Genomic DNA, 23,219 nt, shown 5'->3' with positions numbered 1-23,219 from the left:
CTTTTCCTGTCCTTGCTCTCTGTCTCCTCCGCTAGCTCGATGTGCAGCGCGCGTGGGTGGCTTTTATCCTTGGAGACACGCAGGCACAGTCATAGCCGGAACATTGTAGCTCAGTCGGTCTTTCCATATGTTGCTGCGGAACAAGTGAAGTGGAGACGTCGATGCCGACGCTTGCCTGATTTCGATCGTGTGAGCTCAGCCGACTAATCGTGACAGAAAAAAATAATCGAGGTCAAAGTATTATTCAAGCGCTAATCGACAGATTGCCTAGACCTTATGCAAAGCGAATCAGCCTACAATAATTACAGCTTCCAAGATAAATAAAATGGCAATTAACAAATTTCAGGTAACTAATCACTGTGCCTTCTTATTACCTTCTCTCTCGATGTGTTTCACATTATATACTGTGCATACCGAGACAAAAGGCTGGTATGATGTTTGTTTAATAAATAAAGGGCTACATTATCTAAGAAGAGAACATGTATTTGAGGGTCACGAGAGAAAATTAAATTGCACCTTAATATATTTTCCTCCGATCTCTCTTTCTCCTGCAAGGAGGTTGTCTTGAAACGTTGTTTAAATGTTTGTTGTAAAGGGCAGACAGCATTGCACAAGATGTCTTCTGTGCAATGAAAATGACAACAGTTCACATCTACGCCCGCTATATGCAGTGCTAGTCAAGGCAAGTACTGGAGGTGTGCCGACTTTTTTCGATCAACCGGAGACGCAGTAGGGCATGAGTAGGCATGAGATATAGGTGCCAGTAAAGATATTTTTGCACTGAAATAAGTTCGTTGAACTGGAGTTATGTCGACACATAGCCCATGGGAGGAAGGTCAAATTGCAATTGCACATAGTTTCGCTTTACGATTTTTTCCTTTCTGACCCTAAAGACAAACATCGCGACCATCGCGATCAGGTGTAAATTGAAAAAAAGGGTCACGTTTATATAAACTCGCATGAGTCTATTTCGTAATGCTTATGTTCGCGACGAACATACAAGACTTCTGTTTATTTTAAGTCTTGTCCATATTAAAAAAAATTGTGGGGTTTTACATGCGAAATTCAGGATATCATTATGAGGCACACCCGTAGGAGGGGACTCCGGATTAATTCTAACCACCTCGGCTTCTTTAACGTGCACCAATTGCACGGTCCGCGGGCGTTTTTGCATACCGATCCCACCGACATGTAGCCGCTGCGGCCGGTATTCGATCCCGCGTTCTCGGGCTTCGCAGCGCACACCAAAGCCATTACGCTACGACGGAGAGTCTTAGATTTCCCTCTAAATGCCGTCAGCACTCTTTATATAGAGTGCAGCGGTGGCGTAGAGGTAGAACACCCGCCTCGCGTGCAAGAGGTCCGTGGTTCGAATCCCGGTGCCTCGCAATTTTCCACCGGATTAAAAAAAAGAAATCCGGGTGTTGATAAAATTGCGTAAAGAGACCTGGAGTGTGGCCTGATCCCGGTGACCAGAACCGGCAACGCACTCCCTCACCAGAGCAGGATTGGCCACCCTGGTGCAGTACTTGGCCACAACCTCCTATATGAACACAACAATCAAACCCCGGACCTCAGTCCCTAGCAGCTGCGAAGCAACTGACCACGGCGGCGGTCAGATCTGCGACGCAGCAGAGGGTGCTAAAAAGTACATGACCGAGGTTGTTGGAGAAGTATGGGAGAGGCCTTTGCCCTGCAGTGGGCGTAACCAGGCTGATGATGATGATGCCGTCAGCAATGCCGTTGTCGTCACAGCGACCACAAAACAGCCAGCAGGTCCACAGCTTAACGGTGCGTCTCTGAGTGATATTGTAATGATCAAATGCTTTGGTATTACACCCGCGAGGAATATGAAAGGGAACATCGAATTATTTTCGAGCAAACATAATTTGGGAAGTACGGCTCCAGCCCTGACGTCTGAATAGATGTTGAAATGCTATGATGTGGTGAACGCAAATTTGGTAGTTCTCTTTGGTAGCTTTCTCGAGGCTTCGACGAATCTGCTATGCGAACCGTGTGATTTATCCCAGAGGAAGCAAAGGCGCCCTACACATTCTCTTGAAAAATGCACTAAGCATGCATGCTATAGCGAGGAATAAATGGTGCATATATAAAAGCAAGAAAGGTTAACTACAAATATTTTGGTTAACTACACCGCACAGGAGATAATGAAAGAAAGCGAAGAAGAAAAGGAAGTATATATCTAATCGGATAGGCACTGCTGCCAAACTTAATACGGGCTCCCGAGTTTAAGGGTCCTAGCATCTATGACAGTTATTGCCAAGAACGTTCTGTGCGTTTCCCATTCTATCGACAAACAGGAACAATCAACCGTGCAGGAAAAAAAAAACAATACCAATCATCTTTGACGATAAATGACTTTCACATGATTAATGGCTTGCGTATCGTTCCCCCCTTTTTTTTTATCGCTATCACAATTAAACGGACGCTCGGGTGTGAATGATGTCATCGGAGCCACTACCGCCGCCGTCTTCGTGCTGTCCCGCTATCGACGGCGCATGCGCTGCTCGCGCGCAGAGAGTTAGAGAGCCCCAGAGACGCGGAGTGATATTGGCTTGTAAAACGACGAAGGGAATTGGACGCACAGTCAAAGCCCCCCGCTCAATGGGCTCGGTGGTGGAGCCAGGGCAGCGCTCCACCTTCCGCTGCAGGCATAAGTGTTCCTGCTGAGCTGCTCTGCGCAGCACTGGTCTGAGCGGAACGGGCAGTAAACGCCAAACTGACGTCATCTAATATTTCGCTGGGTGCCAACGGTTTCCCGTCGGCCTCACCTCGTGCACCGCGGAGATGCGACGCTCCTTATCACACCAGCGTCGTGAAGCGTCTGGTAGCTACCAGGGCGCTTTTCCTTACGCCTAGCAGCAGTTGCCTTACGTGCAGCGTCACGCCAAGGTATATTGCACCCGCCTATCGTTATAGCATCGTCCAAGTAGGTCGAGCGCAACGATAAACCTCACTGGCGCTGCCAATGCGTCGCACTCTGGGCAAAACTGCCATTTTTTTGCTTCTAGCAACGACATAAACACGTTCTTTAGGAAATATTTCTGACGTGGACCACATTTTGAAAGAAGCGTTTATAGACAACATGTAGCGAACGCGCAATCCTATGTCGAGGAAAGAGAAATGCTGAGCTTGCTTAAACATCTGCACTAAGAAGAAGCGACATCATATTCAAATTAGGAAAGTTGCTCTGTAATCTCAGGTAACAGGAGAGATCTTCAGTGAAAATGTTAGGCTTCACAATTATAAGATGAAGCTAAATGGGTGCAATGTCGTTCAAACGTACCACATTGAGAAAAAAAGCTTTTGTCAATGAAATTCTGCACACTGCAGGACGCGTCGAAACATGTATTTTATTCTACTTGAATGAAAGCCCACTCAGTTTCCCTTCCTCTCTGTTCGTTACAAGCCATAAAGAAGAACGAAGAAACGAAATCACGCGTACAGCATTTGGTGTCAACAAAACGGCAGCTATTCTCAGTATTACCATTATTACTTCCAAAAGCAATCTTCAACATCCGGACGACCATGAAGTACAGGTAAACGGCATGCAAGTATAGATTTGAAGGCCGAACAAACGCAATCGCGTAAGGGCCCCAGCCAAAGTAGCTCTCACGAAAGTGCCCGGCACACCGGCATTACAACCGTTCGCACCAAATAAAAATAGCCTCAATAGCAAAAAGGATAGTAACGGCTCAGCGCTGTGCAAGATATATATAACAGTGTCTACATCCTTTTATTACATCGCTTTACTTCCCGCCAACAACGCCGTTCAGTTCTTCGTTCGCCTTCAGCCGTGTACGTTACTGCTGGGGAAACAGATCCTCCCACTTCCTGGCCTCGCGGCCACGTGCCCCCTTCGTTGTTGAACTACGCCACTCCGTTGTCTCCAATTTCGAAGGCACATTGCGGACCCAGCGGCGGCAGCTCTGTAGGAGCACGCGTTGTTTGTTGGCTTCTTTATTCCGGGCTATTAGCGTAATTACTGGTTGAGCTTGCGCACGACTGCGTTTTGCATCCTCTTTAGTTCGTTTCCTTTTGTGCGTGTATTTTTGCTCAGCCTCATCTCTATCGCACATGACGCTTCTTCTCACTCGGAGCTCATAAACAGCTCAGGCTGTACGCAGGCAGTTGGGCTGAGTGTGCTTTGTAAATGGCTCCTGCAATTTAGTCGCCTTGGCGAAACCGTCTAACAACTGTTCGCGTGCACGAGTATTCTAATAAGCGCGCTCCCTCGTCTACCTTGCAGAGCTCCGTAACGACCACCTCGGTGACAGAGAGGAAAAAGCACCTCGAGAACAATGATGATCAGGATGACCAGCAGCTGCCGGAGAACAGCAGCGACACCGAGAGTGAGGTGGTGTCCAAGGAGCCTTTCAAGATGGAAATCGTCTGGCGCAACGTGTTCCTCTTCGTTGGGCTCCACATTGGGGCCGCGTGTGGCCTCTACTGCGCCATCTTCACGGCCAAGTGGCAGACAAACCTTTTGGGTGAGAACCCAGGCGCATGGCTCACTCGTTCACCCCGCTCTGCTAAATCTCGGCTAAACACGCGCTTGGAAGAGACACGTGGTTGGACTCGACAACTCGAGTCACTTTCAGACAAAAGAAGCGCATTGTCACGTTCCAGTGACGATGAAGAACCAGACAGTTCCAGAACTATGCATGAATAATATATCTCTTTACTGGGCGAACTTGTGCCCAGAAGTGCAAACAAAACTCAAATCACATCGACTGCGGCGAGTACGGTTGTACGTCGTCGAATATGAACTCGCAAGTCAAACACCTCTGCTAACTGTGCGTGTATCACCGTACATTACAGATCAGTCGCTGGTCCCTCACGTACATTCGAGAATCTGCAAAACTATCCGCATCACGTGCGTAATCTCATTAGACAAGAATCTTTCGGTATAGAATCGGCGACAACATTCCAGAAATTTCGCATACACTATGAGCATCCTGTGCCAAGCGATAAATTGATGGGCTAATAGTGATAATTCGGAGGAAAACGTTCACTGTCAAAATGCAGCGCAATGGACGCGTGACAGTATCGGCAGGGGTACACACTGGCGAGCGGCACAAGCTTCTCGAATGTCCGACGGGCGCAGACGTTCCATGACTGTATGTCTGCGGCAATTTGCAGGAGCTTGCGCTACAATCTAAACGTAAACCACCAGCCCATTATCCAAAATGTTTGTGACGACAATCACGTAATATTCGTATGCTGCACGTGAAGGAGTTCTTTTAAAACATGAAAACACGCAAAGTACACAAGTGCGATGCCGAAGCAGCACGAAGAATTAATGAATTCTGGGGTTTGACGTGTAAAAACCACGACTTGATTATGAGGCACGCCATAGTGGGGGACTCCGGATTAATTTTGACCCCCAGGGGATATTTAACGTGCCCGCAATGCACGGGACACGGGCGTTTTTCTATTTCGCCCCGTTAGAAATGCGGCCACCGAGGCGGGATTTGATCCCGTGACCTCGTGCTTAGCTGCGCAACACCATAGCCGCTAAGCCACCGCGACGGGTCCTCGCGAAGACAAGGGACAAAGCAACCGATGTACACTGCTAACATGTGGTCGAAGGGAGAGTTGGAGGGGGGGAGGGGACGAATGACACGTCGTTGTCTGGCCAGAAATAGATAGGGGCGACCACTCTCCTTCCCCTCTCCTCACCTGAGTCGCCGTCAGTTCGCCCTCTTCAGGCGACTTTGCCACAGAGGAAGGTACTGCGCGCTCGCTCAAGAGCGCCGGGCGTGTGTACTTCAGGGAACGTCTTGCACTCTGACCACTGTTTTCAATTTTGTTAGTTCTCTCATTAAAAAAATGAAACCTTGCAGCAGATCCAACGTGCCTTGTTGGAATCTATATATACAGCGAAGCTTACCAGGCAGTGTTCACGCGCACCTTCTCACCTTGGTCAAGGATGCCCCGAACTAGGCGCTCTGCAGTGCAATGCACCTATGAACGCAACCAGCGTTATAGGGATTGAAAGAGGCAAGCCGGCCTTCTGTGCCACTTGTTTGTGGTACACTACCTCTCCTTGAAGGCGCAGAGTCAACGGTCCACGTGGTTGCCAGGGGGCGCAACAAACGCGCAATGTGACGCCATCTCCTCCGGTGCCATCTCTCCCGTCTCATCGCGGCTCTTCGTCTAGCGGCCCCTTCACCCCCTCCACCAGCGGCCAATGACCCGCATGGGGAGGCCGGCTTCCCTGTACCTTCTACTGCTGCGAGCGAAGTAGTGCGAGCCTTCGCTCCTAGAAGGCACCGCCGTCGCGTAGCCTAGTGTGAGCTATTAGGCGATAACGCAGGCGCAGCAGTACCAGCATCAGGCGGCAGCCACGGTCAGGAAAGCCTGGGATGGTTCGCGAAGCAACCTGCGCTTTAAAAGCTACCCCAGGCACCTTCTCCGTGCAGCAAGACCTTTGCCCTTTCGTCAGACCGGCCGCGGTGGATTGGTGCTGGGGGCGTTCTGCCACTCAGCGAGATATAGCAATTTCATTTTCCGGACATGGAGGCCGCATTTAAATCGCGGCAGTATGCTAATACGCTTGTGCACATATTTAGGTGAGGAAAAAAACATTCTAATCGATAAAAATTATCATATTGCCCGACACTATGGTATATTTCATAGACCAGAGTGTTGCATGGGTGAAGTTCAACCTTGGCCATCAAATGAGGGCTACTTACACAGTTGTGTTCTGTTTGCTGACATGGTTGCACACGTGTAGACTGTACATTTCATAGTATTCTTCCTTAAGTCTGCAATTTTTTTACGAATTCTTTTTCTACTAACAGATTTAGGGCCTCTAGGACACACTAAATGAACCATTGGTGACTACCTGTCCCTCACAGCGTACTGAGCAGCTTTGGGGGTATAAACACCATCAGCCAATCAGTCAAACCAGAAAAGTGTAGACTTTTTATTGCGATCGCAGTCAAGTGCTCGACACTGGATTTTCCTTGTCCATATGTCCGTCCATCCGTCCCTCTATTTCTTTACGCCGATGATGACTGCTGTCGTCACCGACGTTATTCTGTCGTCTTCAGGCTACCTTCCCATCCTCAGCTTCAGCTCACCATAGGGCGATAAAAAGAATTGCGACGGAAACCATCTCAGGATGACTGCCGACGTTAATGCGATTAACATTGAAGCAACGTAGCGACACGCCATACTGTCACCACCGAAACGGGTCATGTATGAGGCGTGTACTGCAGCCTGCCTCCTCTCTGCGCCATATAACTGCGCCACTGCGCGACACTGCGCCATATAAAGGCGCTGCCGCAAGGTCCACGCGTGGCGCGTGTCTGAGTACAGAGGCACCCTGCAATGAAGTTTGTCTGTACATGTCAGGCCACCTTGCAGAGACGGAGAGCACCCACGAGTAGGCCGTCACCGCCATTTCACCATTGACCGTACTGCGCTCAGGCCCGCCTGAAAGCGTCCTTTTCTAATTTTTCGATGGATTCACCCTGGCCTCTCGGCAGCTCCTCTATAAGATGTCTGGACAAAAAGAACAAGCACAGATCCTCCTGCATTAAGGAATGTCACAACTGTGAAGGGGATGTCGGCATCAAACTTTACCACTTCCCTTCAAAACCGTCGGAAGCAACCCGGCGGCTGAAGTGGATCGTCGCGGTTCGTGTCACTCTTGCGAATTTTTGTTAAACGAACTAAGACGTAAATGCAAAAAAAAGAAAGAACGAACCAGCAGGCAGCCTCCATAAACACGCGCGAATTGATTCCCGCTGTTGTAAATTGGTTTAGATAGCTGTTTGGCTCGTCTCACTCGAAAACAAGCGCGCAGTGGTTGTTACCTGTCAAGTCGACCTTCGTAAGCGCTACGTACTGGAGCTTAATTGCACTGTGCTTTTTGTTGTGCATTAATAAGCAAACGCGCAGCTTCTTTCTGCGCCAAGATCAAGACGCGACTGCTGGAATCGGGCTCAATCATGCCGATGTTTTCTTGCGCTTAGAAAAACCGAACTAAGGTTGGAGGGCACCGCAGCACATGTCGAATATTCGCAAATTCGCATTTCTCTGGCTCATGCTTGCGCACATTTGTTCAGTATTCGCGTTGTTTGGTCTCAGCTGTTTGCTCTCTATTATGTTTAAGCGGTGATGACCACTCATATTCGAGCCCGAACGACAATACGAGACTACGCTAGAGGCACTTTGTCAACGGAGGAAAAAGCATTTACGTGCCAATTCGCCAAAACCTCTACAATTGTGAGGTGCAAGGCACGCTCCAAGTAATGAAGCTACAAATGACAGTTGAAAAACGTCTACGGCCGTATTTGCTCACTTAAGTGGCACAAAATAATGATTTGTTAACTTCCTTTGAGTTCGACGTCGAAAGCATGCTTGTTTTGTTGTGACAAACACTTCGCGACCTGCGGTGGTTGATTAGTGGCGATGGTGTTGGGCTGCTAAGCACGAGGTCGCGCGATAAAATCCCGGCCACCGCGGATGCATTTCGATGGGGGGCGAAATGCGAAAACGCTCGTGTACTTAGAATTAGGTGCACGTTTAAGAACCCCAGGTGGTCCAAATTATTCCGGAGTCTCCCATTACGGCGTGCCTCATAATCAGATCGTGGTTCTCGCACAGAAAACCCAATAATTTAATTTAAGCATTTCACTGCGATGTCCGCGCTGTTTACTTCCTTGACATAATATACATAATTGTACTCGTAAACTTGGGGCCGTATAACGTAAAACTATTCCAATATGTTTTTATTCTAATCTCCTGACGTCAAATTTGCGTAGCCGCAGGGTCACCCGCAGGGTTGTCTGAACAAACCAATCATATGCTCCTCTCGTTCATAGGAGGTCACTTTTGTTTGCTTGAAAAACGAATAACATTGCCTGCACTGAGCGGCTTGTCTTATCTAATCGGCTCACAAGAGGCAAGCAGCATGTCCAAGTGGAGAGGGATTCGATGGGGCCGAGCCGCTGCACTGAATATCGATAACCGGATGAAGAGGGTGGTGCCGGCGTCTGCGATTCGTCCGCTTTGTCTTACTTAGATTGCGGTGGCCCGTCGACAATCGCGGCGGCATGCAACGGAAGTTTAAGGATGACGCTAAAACGGACCCTCAGCAAAGAAGAGTTGGCGGAACGAGGTCGTAAACGTACCGAAACTTCTCGAAAACGTCACACGGCCACGCAAAAAGTTTTATTACACGCAAATAAACCCATGCTCTCCAGTAGGGGCGAGTAGTCAGTGCCGGAGTGATTGGCGGCAGCCATCTTTTATTCCTTTCAGAACGGGGCAGCCTGCGGTTATTCAGGAGAAAATTCAGCTTTGTTCTGCATATTAATGCATTTTTAACGCGTTCATGTCACTTTGACGCGGTAAGTTTTTGCGATTTTGTGACGTCGCGTGAGAGGCAGGTAAGTAAAGTGGGTGCAGCCCGAAAACTTTTGATCAATAGCCGAGGGCTAATGGCAAAAGGGCGTCGAATCAGAGATAACTATTTTGTTTTGTTCGCTCAAATCGTGCATAATCAGTGTGTACACGTCATATCAGATGGGGAGCTATCGCGGTTTTCGTGACGTCGCGTGACAGACAGGTGAAGTGGGGGCGGTCCAAAAAAGTTTTTCACCAAGCGCGGTGGGCTAATTGCAGAAGTTGAATAGAAAAGTTTGGAATAGTTTTACGTTATAGCGCCCGAATTCACGTCCTTTCTTAAGAGCCGGTGGTCCAAAATGGGCCTTGATGTCTTCGACTGCCTTATACCCCTGTCACACGGGAAGATTTAATGTCATTCGAATCGAATGGCATTCGATGCATCGAATGCCATTCGGTCTCTTGCGGTGCTACAGAGTAAAATATAATGGCATTCGCAAATGATAGCAATGACGATCTGGAACAAAATTTGTGAAATTCTAAGAAATATTGTGCCTATTAAACGCGCTTAAGAACTTTTGCGAGTACTTTTAAAACGGACGAAAACATTTTGATGCCTATTATTCACAACTAAAAGCACTGCCGACCGCCGCAACGCACTCCTGATGCAAAGAGTAATAGCGCTTGAGCACAGCGCGTGGTGGACGCGGCAAAAATAATTATTCCTTTTTATAAGCCTAAAGAAATATCTTCTGACTTTGCTGATGCACGCATTATTTTTTCACGTTGCGTGTCGCTGTTGTCCATGAGTATACTTTCAATTCGAAATCGAATGCGAATGAGTTCCCCTAACTCATTCGATGGTAAATGTCATTCCATTCGAATTACATTAAATTTTCCCGTGTAAATTCCGATTAGTGGGATTATATGCAAAGGCCATTCGATTCGAATGACATTAAATCTTTCCGTGTGACAGGAGTATTAAAACCACAATTTATAACGACTGACACACTTCAAACGAGCGCCGCAAAAGCATGCCTCCGTAGAAGTGGCCGCCTCGGTGTTTCGCGGAACTGACACGGTGGCGCTGACGGCTGAGCCGATCGCTGCGCCGCCTGACCATTGAAGGTAGCCTATACAACGTTGTTTCATGGGTGCCACCATATTGCTGCGCAGTGGTGCCATCTATGTGCTGTCGGCATGCTGGTTTGGGCGAGCGCTCCGTCTTGCATGGCAGTAGTTTCTGGCGTGTGTTTTTGCGTTCGTGCGTCTTCTACGTGGAAAACGGTTCTGTGAGACGTACTGAAGTGGTTTAAGTCGGCCCGACCACACTTTCTGCTGACGTTGAGGCGGACGGAGCACGGAGAGCGATGTGTGCGCGCATATTCGTGCCTACAATCGGCCTCGGAGATCAATTGTGTATTTCTGAATGTTCCATTCACTAATGTCACCTTATAGCTGTATTCTTCCTTGGTCCTAAGCTGCGGTTTAGGACCCATGGAACATACGCGACGATCGTAACAGTGTCGGTACCGTTCTGATACGATAGAAGCTGTGCTGTTATACTTTGACAAGCGTTAAACTGTTAGCTGCAGATTACATTGCGTTACTACTTGGTTCGGTGGATGAGGGTTCCACCCATGAATAAAATAATTTTGGTTAGTAATACCAGCATATCTTACAGTGTGAATTAAGATTGTCCAGCTAAGCGACCGTTTACGAACTGCGCGAGCGTTCTAAGCAGTGATAGGTGCTAGATTACAGATATCTTTGTTCTATATAGCGCATGGTCCAAGCATACTGGATCAACATTTATAGATCTATAAACATTGTGCGGCGTGACTATGCGAGGTCGTGTTGCGGCGTTAGCCCGTTTTCTCTTTCTTTTTCGAAAAAGACGTTGATAAGAGATTTTTTTTTTCGGTTGTGTTCGCTCCGTTCTCTACGACGCACTCACACGTATTACGAAAATTTTGTTCTCAAGAAGAGCCATCGCATTCTCTTTATGCGATCCCTCTCATATATTATGGCTTTACAGGGCGAAAAGGCAATGCCGAAGCACATAGTTTATATATGTATCACGCTGGTTCACCAACTTCAGTGATCGCTGTGTTGAGCAGCACCATTTGGCCTCATGCAGGAAGGCTAGCGTAGACACATAGTGATTTCAAGACTATAGACTTGAAATGCGTGAGAAAGATGCCGGTGTATCACAAATATTTGATAGCACCTGCCGTTTAGATATTTCGTAGTTGTCTTAGGTTGGCCGTACACGAGCACGCGCTCTTATGTTTTATGTTTTAATCCTTACGACAAGCAATCAGATAGTTAGCATATTTACCATTTCATGCTGGTAATAGAGAGATACCGGTTCTGTTCGTTGAATTAAAACCGATATGCACAAAATAGTTCACACCACATACACATGCCGCGGCTGATAATACGCGTGGCATGCTTGCGCCCCCAAGCGATATTTCCGCGTGCTGTAGTTACCGATGCACCGAAAGGCTTCCCCGACGACTTTATATGAACTTACATTGCGTAGATTTCACAAAGCACGCTCTAAAACATCTCGAAATCGTTCCGCAGCACGCTACAGCAATACTTTCAAGCAGCGCGCCTCCGCATGCATTTTTGCCGTCGGATTACGGTAAAAATGCATGCTCCTTGCCGAGCGCTGCCTGTGTGATAAAGAACGCCCTGCCGCTTCCTCGTCGCCAGTCACGATGCAGCCGACCTTGTTCACCGAACGCACGCTTGGCAGCAGTACGACACCACTGCGCAAGCGCTCCGTCACGTGGCTTTTTTTCATATTTCGCGAGATTTCTTTGGAACGCGGAAAAAAGAACCACGTAAGATATATCGTGTTGGAAACAATTTATTTATTGAGAAGTTTCTCAAGGTGCTCTACAAATCTGCGTATCATACTTGGGGTCGTCAGCCAATAATTAAAAAGTTGGGTAATTAAACTTAATTAATTAGTGTGTTATGGGAAAAAATGCCTGAGTTACTATAGGCTATTGCGAATAGTACGCGTTCGGTTCAACTCGCTTCCGACGCGCCTTTCGTTGTTAAATTCTTGGCTCAAGTCATATGAGACACCCTGTATATTTCCCACAACTAAAGCCTCAACTGTGGGCAGTCCAGCGGGCCGACGCCGCCAGAGCCCAAGGGTTCGTGCCAGACGCCTAGGCAGGGTGAAGCCCACACTATTAACGTGCCAGACGAAAATAAAGTTTTCACCACCACCGCCGACCTCATTGCCTCCTTCCTCGCAGCCTTCATTGGACTTGGTATCGCCGGCGTCGGCTCTTCAGTGGCAGCCCACCGACTCTGGTGCCACCGCACGTTCAAGGCGAAGCTGCCACTCAGGATAATGCTCATGATTGCCAACTGCTTCGCGCTCCAGGTGAGTGCCGCGATGGATTACTGACACACGGGGCAGAGCCTAAGTGCACAGCCATAACCTGTTCCCGCATTTGCCGTGCTTAGAAAGCTAGTTTGCGAAATTCTGTGCACCTGGAACGAGAACCACGTTCCTGATTCACACAAGCGTTTTCGCTCCTAACAGCTATCTGTCATGGGCCATTCACTTGAGCTAACCGTATGTTTGTTATCACGACTGGCTGAAACATTTCCTTGCAAGGTGGCACAATTTGCGAACTGCTTTGTGAACAAGAGTCTTGTTCAATTAGATGTGCACTTAAATCGCTATTCTTAAATTGTACACGCACAGTTTTACAAGCTAGGCTTCATTGTTACAAAATGTAGAAGTTAGAAAGAACAATAACTAATCATTGTTTAATACACAGACACACACACACACAGACACACACAAGAATACCTATGTATTATGGGCAAAATTTCTTTTGAATACCCCTCTTTTCTGCCATAGGAACCATTTGGCTTCACCAAATCTAAATGAAGCGCGGGTGCAATGCTATTGATAATATCTCCGTTTATTTCTTAACCATATTGTGAGCATATAGGACTTGTTTCTGAACCGTAATCACAAAAATACGACAGAAAAGACCGCTCACGGAAGCGATAAAGAATTGAAAATTTTGTTCAACCAGTGTCTAGCGCACAGCGCTTGTGAAGCAGGCCGCTGCAAACAGCGTCGATTCGGCTACGTGAATAATTGGCCCGTCAATATTGATATGTGATAAGCGCTCTGAGCGGTTCGAATCTCTGATAAGCGCAATCATCAGTGATTCATCTAGGTGATAAGCACAGTGATTCAAGACGCATACTGAATGAAATGTGTTCGATGTGCTTGCGGTACAGCGATAGGTATGAGCTGGACATCACTGTGCATGCGCAAAGCTTCGGAGGGACTTATTGCTTGGGTAGTGACTGCGAGCCCACACCGTCCTTCGTATGGAAATCTTGTGTCCCTCGTGCCCATCCACCTCACGTTCCTCAGCGGGAAATCCTGCAAGGCGCTATCCGCGTGGCTCGGTCGAGTGCTGTGTGCCTGTGACTTGCTCATTTCTTTCGATTGCTGTTTGTTCCGTCCTGTTTGACACCGTGTTGTGTTCGGCTATGTGGCGTTTAGCTAACATTTCGAGCTCTCTTTCCTTATCTCTCATTTTCTTTTATTTTCCCATAAAGCATATCGTCGTCCTTTTTTTTTCACCTTTGCTTTTTTTTTTTATTTCGTTACGCAAAAGACTTGCCTGAGGAGTCCTCTGTCTCGCATTGGCGTATTCACTCTCATCGCTATACTCTCAGCCGTTAGCAATATGCCCCAACCACCACTACATTTTTCCAGCACGAAAAGCGCATTCTCGCAGTACTTACTGCTCACACGGAGCTAAACATTACTGCTATCCGCATTGTCGATGACCCTCCAACCGCTAGCGCAAATCGATGCGCGCTTCTTCCGCCCAGTAAGCGCAGGGGTCTTGGGTGAATCGCGAGCTTCGCAGACGCCGTCTGCAGCTTATAGTATCATTATCAGCTTCTTCTTCTTAACCTACTCCACGTATAAAAGCACACCCAAGGCTCAGTCGCAGAACAACCAAAGTGCTTCTGCAAAAGTCAATGACTGGCATGCTCAGCAAGTAATTCTTCTGTCACCTGTTTTTGCAGAACGACATATATGAGTGGACACGGGACCACCGGGTACACCACAAGTTCTCGGACACAGATGCCGACCCGCACAACATCAATCGTGGCTTCTTCTTCGCGCACATGGGTTGGCTCATGTGCAAAAAACATCCCGAGGTGTTCCGCAAGGGCGCCACCGTCGACTGTTCCGACGTGCTGCAGGATCCCGTCGTTGCCTTCCAGAGGAAGTGAGTCTCGAGCCTAACTACGCGGCTGCGCTTATAGAACACACTTAAAGAACCGCGCAGCAATGCAAGGCGTCGTTGCACACCGTTATACTGTAGAATTAGTATTCGTAGGCGTTATTGGTCAGTGACTGTCGGCGACACGCTGTCTTTTAATTGCACTTGCAGTTAGTCGAACTCTATGGAATGTCAACAAATGTATTATATAGGTTCGGTTCCTCGCATGTTGCGTTTCCCAACTTTAGCGACTAACACATCCCTCCACGAATTTCATTTGAACGAACTGCTGTAACGTTGGAAATCGATGGTTTAGACTTAATATTCCGAGTTTGGAAACGTGCAAATGGTGCTACGGCTTTCGCTTTGTATTACTAGACTGACACATTCCTTTGTCTTAATACATATATTCGCCGCTTCGCGCGACATAATTTGCACCCTTTACCAAAGCTATACGGGCCTCACTGTAGAGAAGGTGTGTCGGCTGTTTGGCGGAGTTTTACGCGCGCTCATCGCTCGAAAGTTGAGAAAAGCGAGGGTGAACACATGACATCTATAAGTACTGGAACTATGTACAACTGAAGACACTTTATTCGGCACGAAGTATAGACTCCAGTTACGCGCCCTACGTCCTCTCTGCTTGTGACCAAGAATGCGTGAACGACGCGTGTGACTTCTGCAGCTTTTCAAAAAAATGCCGATTGCTTCGGGGTATTATTGCGTGGTTGCCCGTTTTTGCCTTTCTCAGCAACACCAAGAATTTAATATTCGTGCTTTTCTAAACCACTTCGCCGCAGGTACTACGTTCCTCTAGTGACGCTATTTTGCTTCGTGCTGCCGACGCTCGTACCCATGTGGCTGGTGGGCGAGACGTTCTGGAACGCGCACCTGGTGAATGGCCTGCTGCGCTACACCATCAGCCTGCACATGACGTGGCTGGTGAACAGCGCGGCACACACCTGGGGCTACCGGCCGTACGACAAGAACATCGCGCCCACGGAGAACCCGGCCATGTCCGTAGGAATGTTTGGCGAGGGCTTCCACAACTTTCACCATGCTTTTCCGCAGGTTGGTCCTCTCGGTGTAACCGCATGCATGTGGTTATTTCATTGGTATACTAGAAGACCAACGGCTCAAAGTTGTTTGGGACCAATTACGATCACCCTGAGGGGCGCCTTCGCTTCGTTCTCCGCACGCAGAAAAACAAGGGAGCGGTTGTAGCGATTATATTTATGCACAAAACGCCGACAAGTCTGCCTGCAGGGTCAATTTGTTGCCAGGTGCACTGCGTTAGCTGGAGGGGACGTGTAAGAATAAAGAAAAAAGAGAAACAGAGAAAAAAGAAAGGTGATGGTGATAATGGAGGCAAAAATAAATAATATTCCTCATACATTCAACAGCGAAAGCACTTCTTGAAATACTGAGTCCCAGTTCACTCTCACAAAAATCTTCCTGATAGCTCATTGCACTTGGCCCTTCAAAATGTAATGCAACATTTTGATTTTGAGAAATGAAAACAAAACAGCGGCGCTATTTTCTCCGAAACAACAGTTTTCATGAGGTGTTCAAAAATGTTTTTTTTTTTATCGCGAATGAAGTCAGAATTGCAAACATCCTTTTTAATCTTTTCTTTTGAATCATTAGAGTCTTGCAAGATGTTCTAGAATACGAGGTGTCTTGAATTAAAATTTACTGCATATCATTACCAATAATTTGCTGTTCCCCTTTTAATGCAACCAGTTTCATTCAAGTCGCTTTAGCGATTCTCTAATGACTGCCTTCCTGGCCTTCAAATGTATTTAAACATGGAAATAAATGTTCGGAGCATGGTTGAAGGATGCTCTTACTATAGAGAATGCATGCCTAAATCTTCCTAGCCATGCGCAGCTGAAAGTGCGCAATACAGACTTAATAATAAATTGATTGGGAACTTCCAACAATATGTATTTTGTTCGCGTTCCCAAGGAATGGCGTTTACTTACGGGAGATTTATCGAAAACTAGGATGCCTCAGAATTGTTTTAGCGAGTAATCCCTTCACAATAAAATTAAATCTTAAGATACTATAGCATATGTGCGCACATTTGCTAATGAGACGTAGAAGAAGAAAAAACTCGCCAACCTATACATTATTTTACCAGTACATCGTCATCGTTTCCGGAAACGTGCGTCCACATAAACAGTGCTGCTGTCAGGAACGCTGCTTAAGTTGTGCGCTTTATAGGGCGTACTCGTGAAACGTACCTGTTACCCAGTGGCTTATTCGAACACTTGATTTGATTGCCGGCGTCCGCCCAGGTTACTGGGACAAAGGGAGAGAGCGGACGATGCAAGCGAAACTCGTTCCTCTCTTGATGTCCAGGCGGCGCCACGTACTTCTTCACGCGCACCACCCCGAGCTTCGACTGCAACGCGTTCGTTGCCTTTGGCTTGTCCGAAATTTGCCTCACGACGAAAGGCACATCGTATTGGCTGTCAGTTGCGACGAATGCCGCGCATGAGCCTAAAGAGGTGGATAAATCATGTAATAGAGTTGCAATGTCGAATCAAACTGAGGGAAGTCATGATATTAGTGCGCTATCAAATCATTACCCTACATCTTGGGGCCGTATCCTGAAACGTTGGCCTTCCACGATAGTTTCGCCGCCGCGATAGTCACGTTCAATAAATCAAGCGACTGCTTACCCGTGACGTCAGCGTGCATTACCAACACGCGCTGTCGAACGCTTCCCATCGCGTGAGAGAGCGCACCGTGCGAGTGCAGAGCGGCTCGGGTGGGCAGTTTTCGAATGCAGTGGCCGCAGTACGGGTTTCGCACAGTGACTACGGTTGGTTACGGTCACTTTAGGTAGAATAAATTGAATAAGGAAGTGTGAAATGTTTTATTCTAAATGAATCAGCAAATATCGCCGCGAAACAACGCGTGTAAGACGCCACCGAAAAGTCTACTATAAACTACCACCTATCTTATCTCTACTACACTCCACCACCAACCGAACGCCAAAAGACATATTGGTTTATTCAATATATGTCGAGACACCCATCGACACCATGAGGTTAAATGAAGTAGGCCGGAACTACTAGCAGGCGCTATTTATTTTCTGGTTTTGCTAAAACCGCCAATCAGCGCTCGCCGTTGGCGAAGGCGTGGCCAAGGCGATAGTTTCGCGGAAGGCGATCGTTTCAGAATACGGGCCTTGTTTTTCGACTTCCTTTTTCCTCCATTAGCAGGAATCAACGCAATTTAAAGAGCACTCAGCACGACAAGCGTAGAAAGACGAAAACAGAACGCTTACCAGCTAAACCTGAGTTATACTATCTAATATTTGTAAATGTTCGTTTACATTTCCTCCTGAGTAAATTCCGCGTGACAGGAAAACGATTACGGTGTCTGCAGAAGGTGGTACAGCATTATGTACGAGCAAGCTGTACGAACGATAGAGAACGTAAGCTATTAAATGACAGCATGTTTGTTTAAATGGCACGCAAGGAGAATGCGCAGTATTTCATTTCTGCAATTGGTTCGTGGGGATGCAACATACCAAAATTTATATTTGTCGAGGTGGTTTTTTTTATTACTTACGAAGTGAAGTTTTATCCACTCAAAGGCTGTGACTACCTCAAAATCGTAGCCGCGATACTCAAAGAAATAATAAAAAAAAGGAAAGGAAAGAGAGCAGACTAGTGTCACGCACGTCTCTTTCACTTCGTGGTTAGTACCACAAGCGATGAGCGCGTTAAATTCAAGTGGGTAGACACGTTACGAAGCGCGTTCATGACATTTTACTTTCTTGGCGCAGGACTACAAGAGCAGCGAGTTCGGGCCACTGCTGAACCCTGCCACTATCTTCATCGATCTGATGGCGCTGATCGGCCAAGCGTACGATCTCAAGACGACGCCCAAGCACTTGATTGACAAACGCATCGAGAGGACCGGCGACAAGAAGCAGCACTACTTGAGGGCATTCGCATCTACTTGAGCCGGGAGAATTTAGCAAAGGCTAGGAGCAGGGACGGCGCATTACTACGTATACCTGAATAGTGCATTTCTTCGGGGGCATACTGCGTTCTCACTCATTTATTCGGTATTTTCGCCTCACACTTCCTTATTTTGACACCCATTGCATTGGTAATCTCAACGGCTTTACCACGGCCCTCCTTACTCACGTCATCTCCCCCCCCCCCCTCCCCCAACCAACCCTCACCTGCTTCCACTCTTGGCAAACACCTGACACCTCCACGAGCGAAACGCGTAGTAACGGGTAATTCACGAGCAAGACCAGCAAAACTAAACTTTCTTAATCGATTAGTTGTCCATATTAATTCAGCAACATTTGTATATATTAGGCAACTTTGTCTGCTATGGTAAAATGTACCACGCTACATTGAATTGGACCTGGCACAATACGCGCTAAGGTGGCTGGTGGCGGATATCGAAGCGACGACGGCCACAGAAGTAGCGGTTTATACCAAGGCTCTCTGATATCAGATGGAGCAGGATGTATCCATAGAAGCGTGCGCACTGAATATACGGCTCTACAACAAGGTGGTTGCACGAAGGGCTTCATAAGGACGCCTTAACTAGAAAGGCTGAACCAACAAATTGTCTAAAGAAAGCATCCTTTGAGCACGTGTATGACATACGTGACCAGCTACGCAAAGTTTACTCTGATGGGATTATATTAGGGCCATGCGAGTAGGCATCTGCGTCAAGTGATTGGTCACTTCCGTTGCTTTATAGTAGCTAGCTTGATCGTCCCACCGCTGTCTGCTTCTAGTACCACCAGCCTCTACTACACTACTGCTTCGTTAAACTGGAGCTCGTATACCTCTTTTTTAATTATTTTATTCCTTCAACTTGTTAATTTCTTGGAAATATTCAACCTTGGCAAGCCCTCACTTTGCACCTGAAGCTCTGCTTTAGGCTTCGCGCTCACAGGTCTTGTCATTTAAAGTAGCTATTATCTTTACTAGTGTTATATTTGCTGATTTTTGTTTTTCACACGTTCGGCGTCTACTATTGAAACCATTGTTTTCTTCTATAGACAGTTGCTGTACAATGTGATATTAGGGCAATTTTATTTACTGACATTTGTAGTGTCAACGACGCAGGATCGAGCTTGATATGAGCGACTCCGCAGGCATGTGATGTTTTATGTTGTGCAATGTTTAGTGTCTGTGTTTGTGTGTGTGTGTGTAATGTATAAGTTATGGTCATCGCAAACATTCATTGTTGCATGTGGCATTATTACTTATCTTCGGTGAATGTTTCATAACTTGCCCGGGACTTCACCTGTGTAAGGGCGAAGAGCTGCAACTTGTACACCTTTAGCAATACTACGAAAAAATTTTAACGTGCCTTCTTCAGAGCAACGTGAATGCCTTGAAAACTTACACAACTGACAGCTATATGTAAGCGTCGCCTCAATCCTATGGCTCGAATATGTTCGTATACATGATTTCTATTTTGGTTACGCATGACCTATGCAGTCTGTGTTTGTTAATACTTGTGAGTGTATGGTGAATGTTGATTAATAAAAGGCACTTATTCATACACATGTTTGCGCAATGGTTACGCTCTCTTTTTGAGTATCAGGGAAGAAAAACATCTTGCTCATCAATCACAAAGTCAGTCTCGAACGTTCGTGCAATTTAATAGTAGCCTTTCAATTCCCGCTTAACCCTATTTAGGCCGACTGGCAGGTACACGGGAAAAAGAATCGACACATGGCTTAACCGTATCGCATGGCTTAACCTCTTTAATATCCTTATTTCCAGGAGTACTGCTATAAGCCAAGATTTCTTAGCATTAAGCACCATCATGATGAGGATGTGTAATATTTAGCGGTGCTAGGGCCAGAGGTACCATGATGATGATACGGCTGCGATATTGTAAAGATTCTTACCTAAAAACCACAAACATGTGTTTAAAATTTCAAAACTTTATTACTGTTATCTGAGTGAAACGCCTCCCCCCCCCCCCAAAAAAAAAAAGAAAGTGCCTAAATGATGCCAATTTTTGCTGTATAGCCAACAAAGAACGAAAAAAAGAAGAACGGTTGGGGAGCGAATATCACACTCGTCAAGCTGGCTAGCTGGGCAAAATTAAAAGTTTGTTTATTAAGCGCGGAACGTGATACACCACATAGTTAACGACCGTCATTAATACTGAATGCCTTTCTTATACGTCCTGTTTCTGCATGGAGGAAAGAAAAAGTTAGGAGAGAGCATTATGACACGCAGCCAGCCTTCACAACCGAACTATTCGTGAAGCCCGTTCATTTGCTGAGTGGTGGCCCAAAACGTGATCACTTGCGTCGAAATCACGGAGCAAGAACTGAGATTTGTTGAAACGTTTGGTTCCCAGTGGCTATGCCAGTAGTTTTTATTCGGTGCGCGTTTGTTCGGCTTCCCTGCCGTGGCTCTGCCTGCAGAGCGGGAACACTACAACCAACCGCGCACTTTGATGTGCGTGTTAATATTTGCTTCTTCGACATTACCAGCGTCTGTCAAAGTGGGCTACGTTATACACCGAGTACGACCATTCGTTCCGAGGCCTATTCAGTGCCGGAAATGCCACAAGATAGGACATGTGAGCGCTGTTTGTAGAAACAAATCCACCTGCTCGCGAAGAAGTGCCCAGAGCTCACTGGTGCTCTGGGCCTCTCGCTGTTATGCATTTTTTTACGTTGTTGCCATTTTCGTGAGAGTCATTTTATCAAGAATGAGCAAGAAGATGTTCCCACGACCACCTGAACAAGGTCAGTCGTCTACTTCATCACTCATTTTTGGACGACGTGCCTTTGGAAGCTCGGACCAGCTCGATTCCTGGGAGAGCTGAACGCCAGAAGCCATGGACTCTGACAGCGAGTACACCATAGTCATGGGCCGCCGTATGAAGAAGATGCGCCGTATGTCGACTAAGGCGACTTCATCGAATCCGAGTGATCAGGAATCCTTCATGGTTTCTTACGTGCCGCTCTCGACGTCACACAGTATGAACTCCCTCAGCAGGCAGTTTCTAACCGAATATTTTGAAAGTGTGGCCCCTGGGCAAATTAACGAGACCAGGATCAACGCTCGCAAGAACATCCTGGCAATAGATGTGAAAAATTCCGCAATACTTGAGAAGTTAAAGACCATTCCTCAGTTAAGCGCGATCCCCGTCCGCTCCTTTATAACTTACGGGAAGGAGACAACAACTGGAGTGATTTCCGACGTGGAGCTTGAAATCAAGCACGCGGACCTCAAGAGTCTTTTGAAGTCATCGGTGCGCATTCTTGAGATTCACCGCTTGGGGCATTCCCGATGTATCAAGTTAACATTTGCTTCTTCGACATTACCAGCGTCTGTCAAAGGGGGCTACGTGATGCACCTTGTACTACCATTCGTTCCGAGGCCTGTTCAGTGCCGGAAATGTCACAAGATAGGACACGTGAGCACTGTTTGTAGAAGCAAATCCACCTGCTCACGTTGCGGCGGAGAGCATGATACCACCGACTGTGATGCGTCTTCACTTAAATGTCCCAACTGCACTGGCTTTCACGAAACGACTTCGAAGGAATGCCCGAAGATGAAACAAGAAGCTCGTATTCTTCGAAAAATGGCAAGAGACCAATCTTCACGTAAAGAGGCTGCTCAATCTGTTCGCCAAAGTGACCAACGCTCGCGACAGAAGCATCACAAAACCATTTCAGGAGAACTACCTAGCGTGGCACGGGTACCACGACCACCTCTGCCTGTGCGTGCATCGAGGACGGTAACGGCGTCTACTAATAATTAAAGGTCGACGAGAGCACGCGGCAAACATACACCTCCACCGGCTGATACAGACACGCAATGGCCTTTGCTGCCCTCTATAGGCCCACCGCCATGCCAGCAGGCATTAGTGGTCCTCTGCGCCATGAAGCCAATAATTATAGGGCTAATGAAACCGGTGACACTACGGGCAAGCAAGGAGATGAACACAATGAGAAGGAGAGTGTACAAAAAATGCTGAAGCACATAGTAGAGTCAATGCCCGTGATTCTCGGTGGTCTCGAGACTCCGGCCACTAAAAGTGCCCTACAAGTGCCCGCCGGGCTAGAGCCGCTTATCGCAGCTCTTTATATGCTATAAAGATTTTGTATGGTGCTTGTGCTGTTCACGCAGGGGAGGCCCACACACTAGCTTCGTCCTGGCACCTCGATGTTTAAGTTCGCTTGAATTGGTGACTACAGACTTGATACGAAACCTGATAGTGGCTTCATGGATGAAATTTGTGAATGTTTATCATCAGAGTGCTGAACTTGCTTTCACCTTTGCACATCCCTCTTGCTATGTGATCATCATCCCTCATCACACCTTTATGTCCCCGTTCCCCCTCCCCCTGTGCCGAGTAGCAGGCTAGAGTGCCTTAGCTCAGGCCGACCTCTCTGCTTTCTTTCAATTAAATTATCTCTCTCTTGAGCCACCAGGTTTGCCTTCAATCGCGTTGCGCGATACTCCATCCAAACATTTTCCTTCCTCCATGTTTTTCTGCACATCCCGCGTGGTGCAACTTAAT

At 47.2% G+C, this 23,219-nt stretch overlaps 1 protein-coding gene across 1 annotated transcript in view; it reads left to right on the top strand.

Annotated features, from left to right (window-relative positions):
* LOC126547643 (acyl-CoA Delta-9 desaturase-like) overlaps window positions 1-20,232 on the top strand; it is a 39,735-nt gene extending 19,503 nt beyond the window's left edge. Inside the window, exons 2-6 of the mRNA XM_050195559.3 lie at window positions 4,271-4,511; window positions 12,660-12,790; window positions 14,476-14,681; window positions 15,473-15,743; window positions 18,475-20,232. Coding sequence (XP_050051516.1) covers window positions 4,271-4,511; window positions 12,660-12,790; window positions 14,476-14,681; window positions 15,473-15,743; window positions 18,475-18,654 — 1,029 coding nt within the window. The 3' untranslated portion in view covers window positions 18,655-20,232. The remainder of the gene's footprint in view (window positions 1-4,270; window positions 4,512-12,659; window positions 12,791-14,475; window positions 14,682-15,472; window positions 15,744-18,474) is intronic.
* Window positions 20,233-23,219: the final 2,987 nt, after the last annotated feature.

The sequence above is a fragment of the Dermacentor andersoni genome, chromosome 1 (assembly GCF_023375885.2).
Source record: "Dermacentor andersoni chromosome 1, qqDerAnde1_hic_scaffold, whole genome shotgun sequence".
NCBI lineage: Eukaryota > Metazoa > Arthropoda > Arachnida > Ixodida > Ixodidae > Dermacentor > Dermacentor andersoni.
The sequence above is the reverse complement of the archived record's forward strand: the minus strand, read 5'-3'. Positions and strand labels throughout refer to the sequence as shown.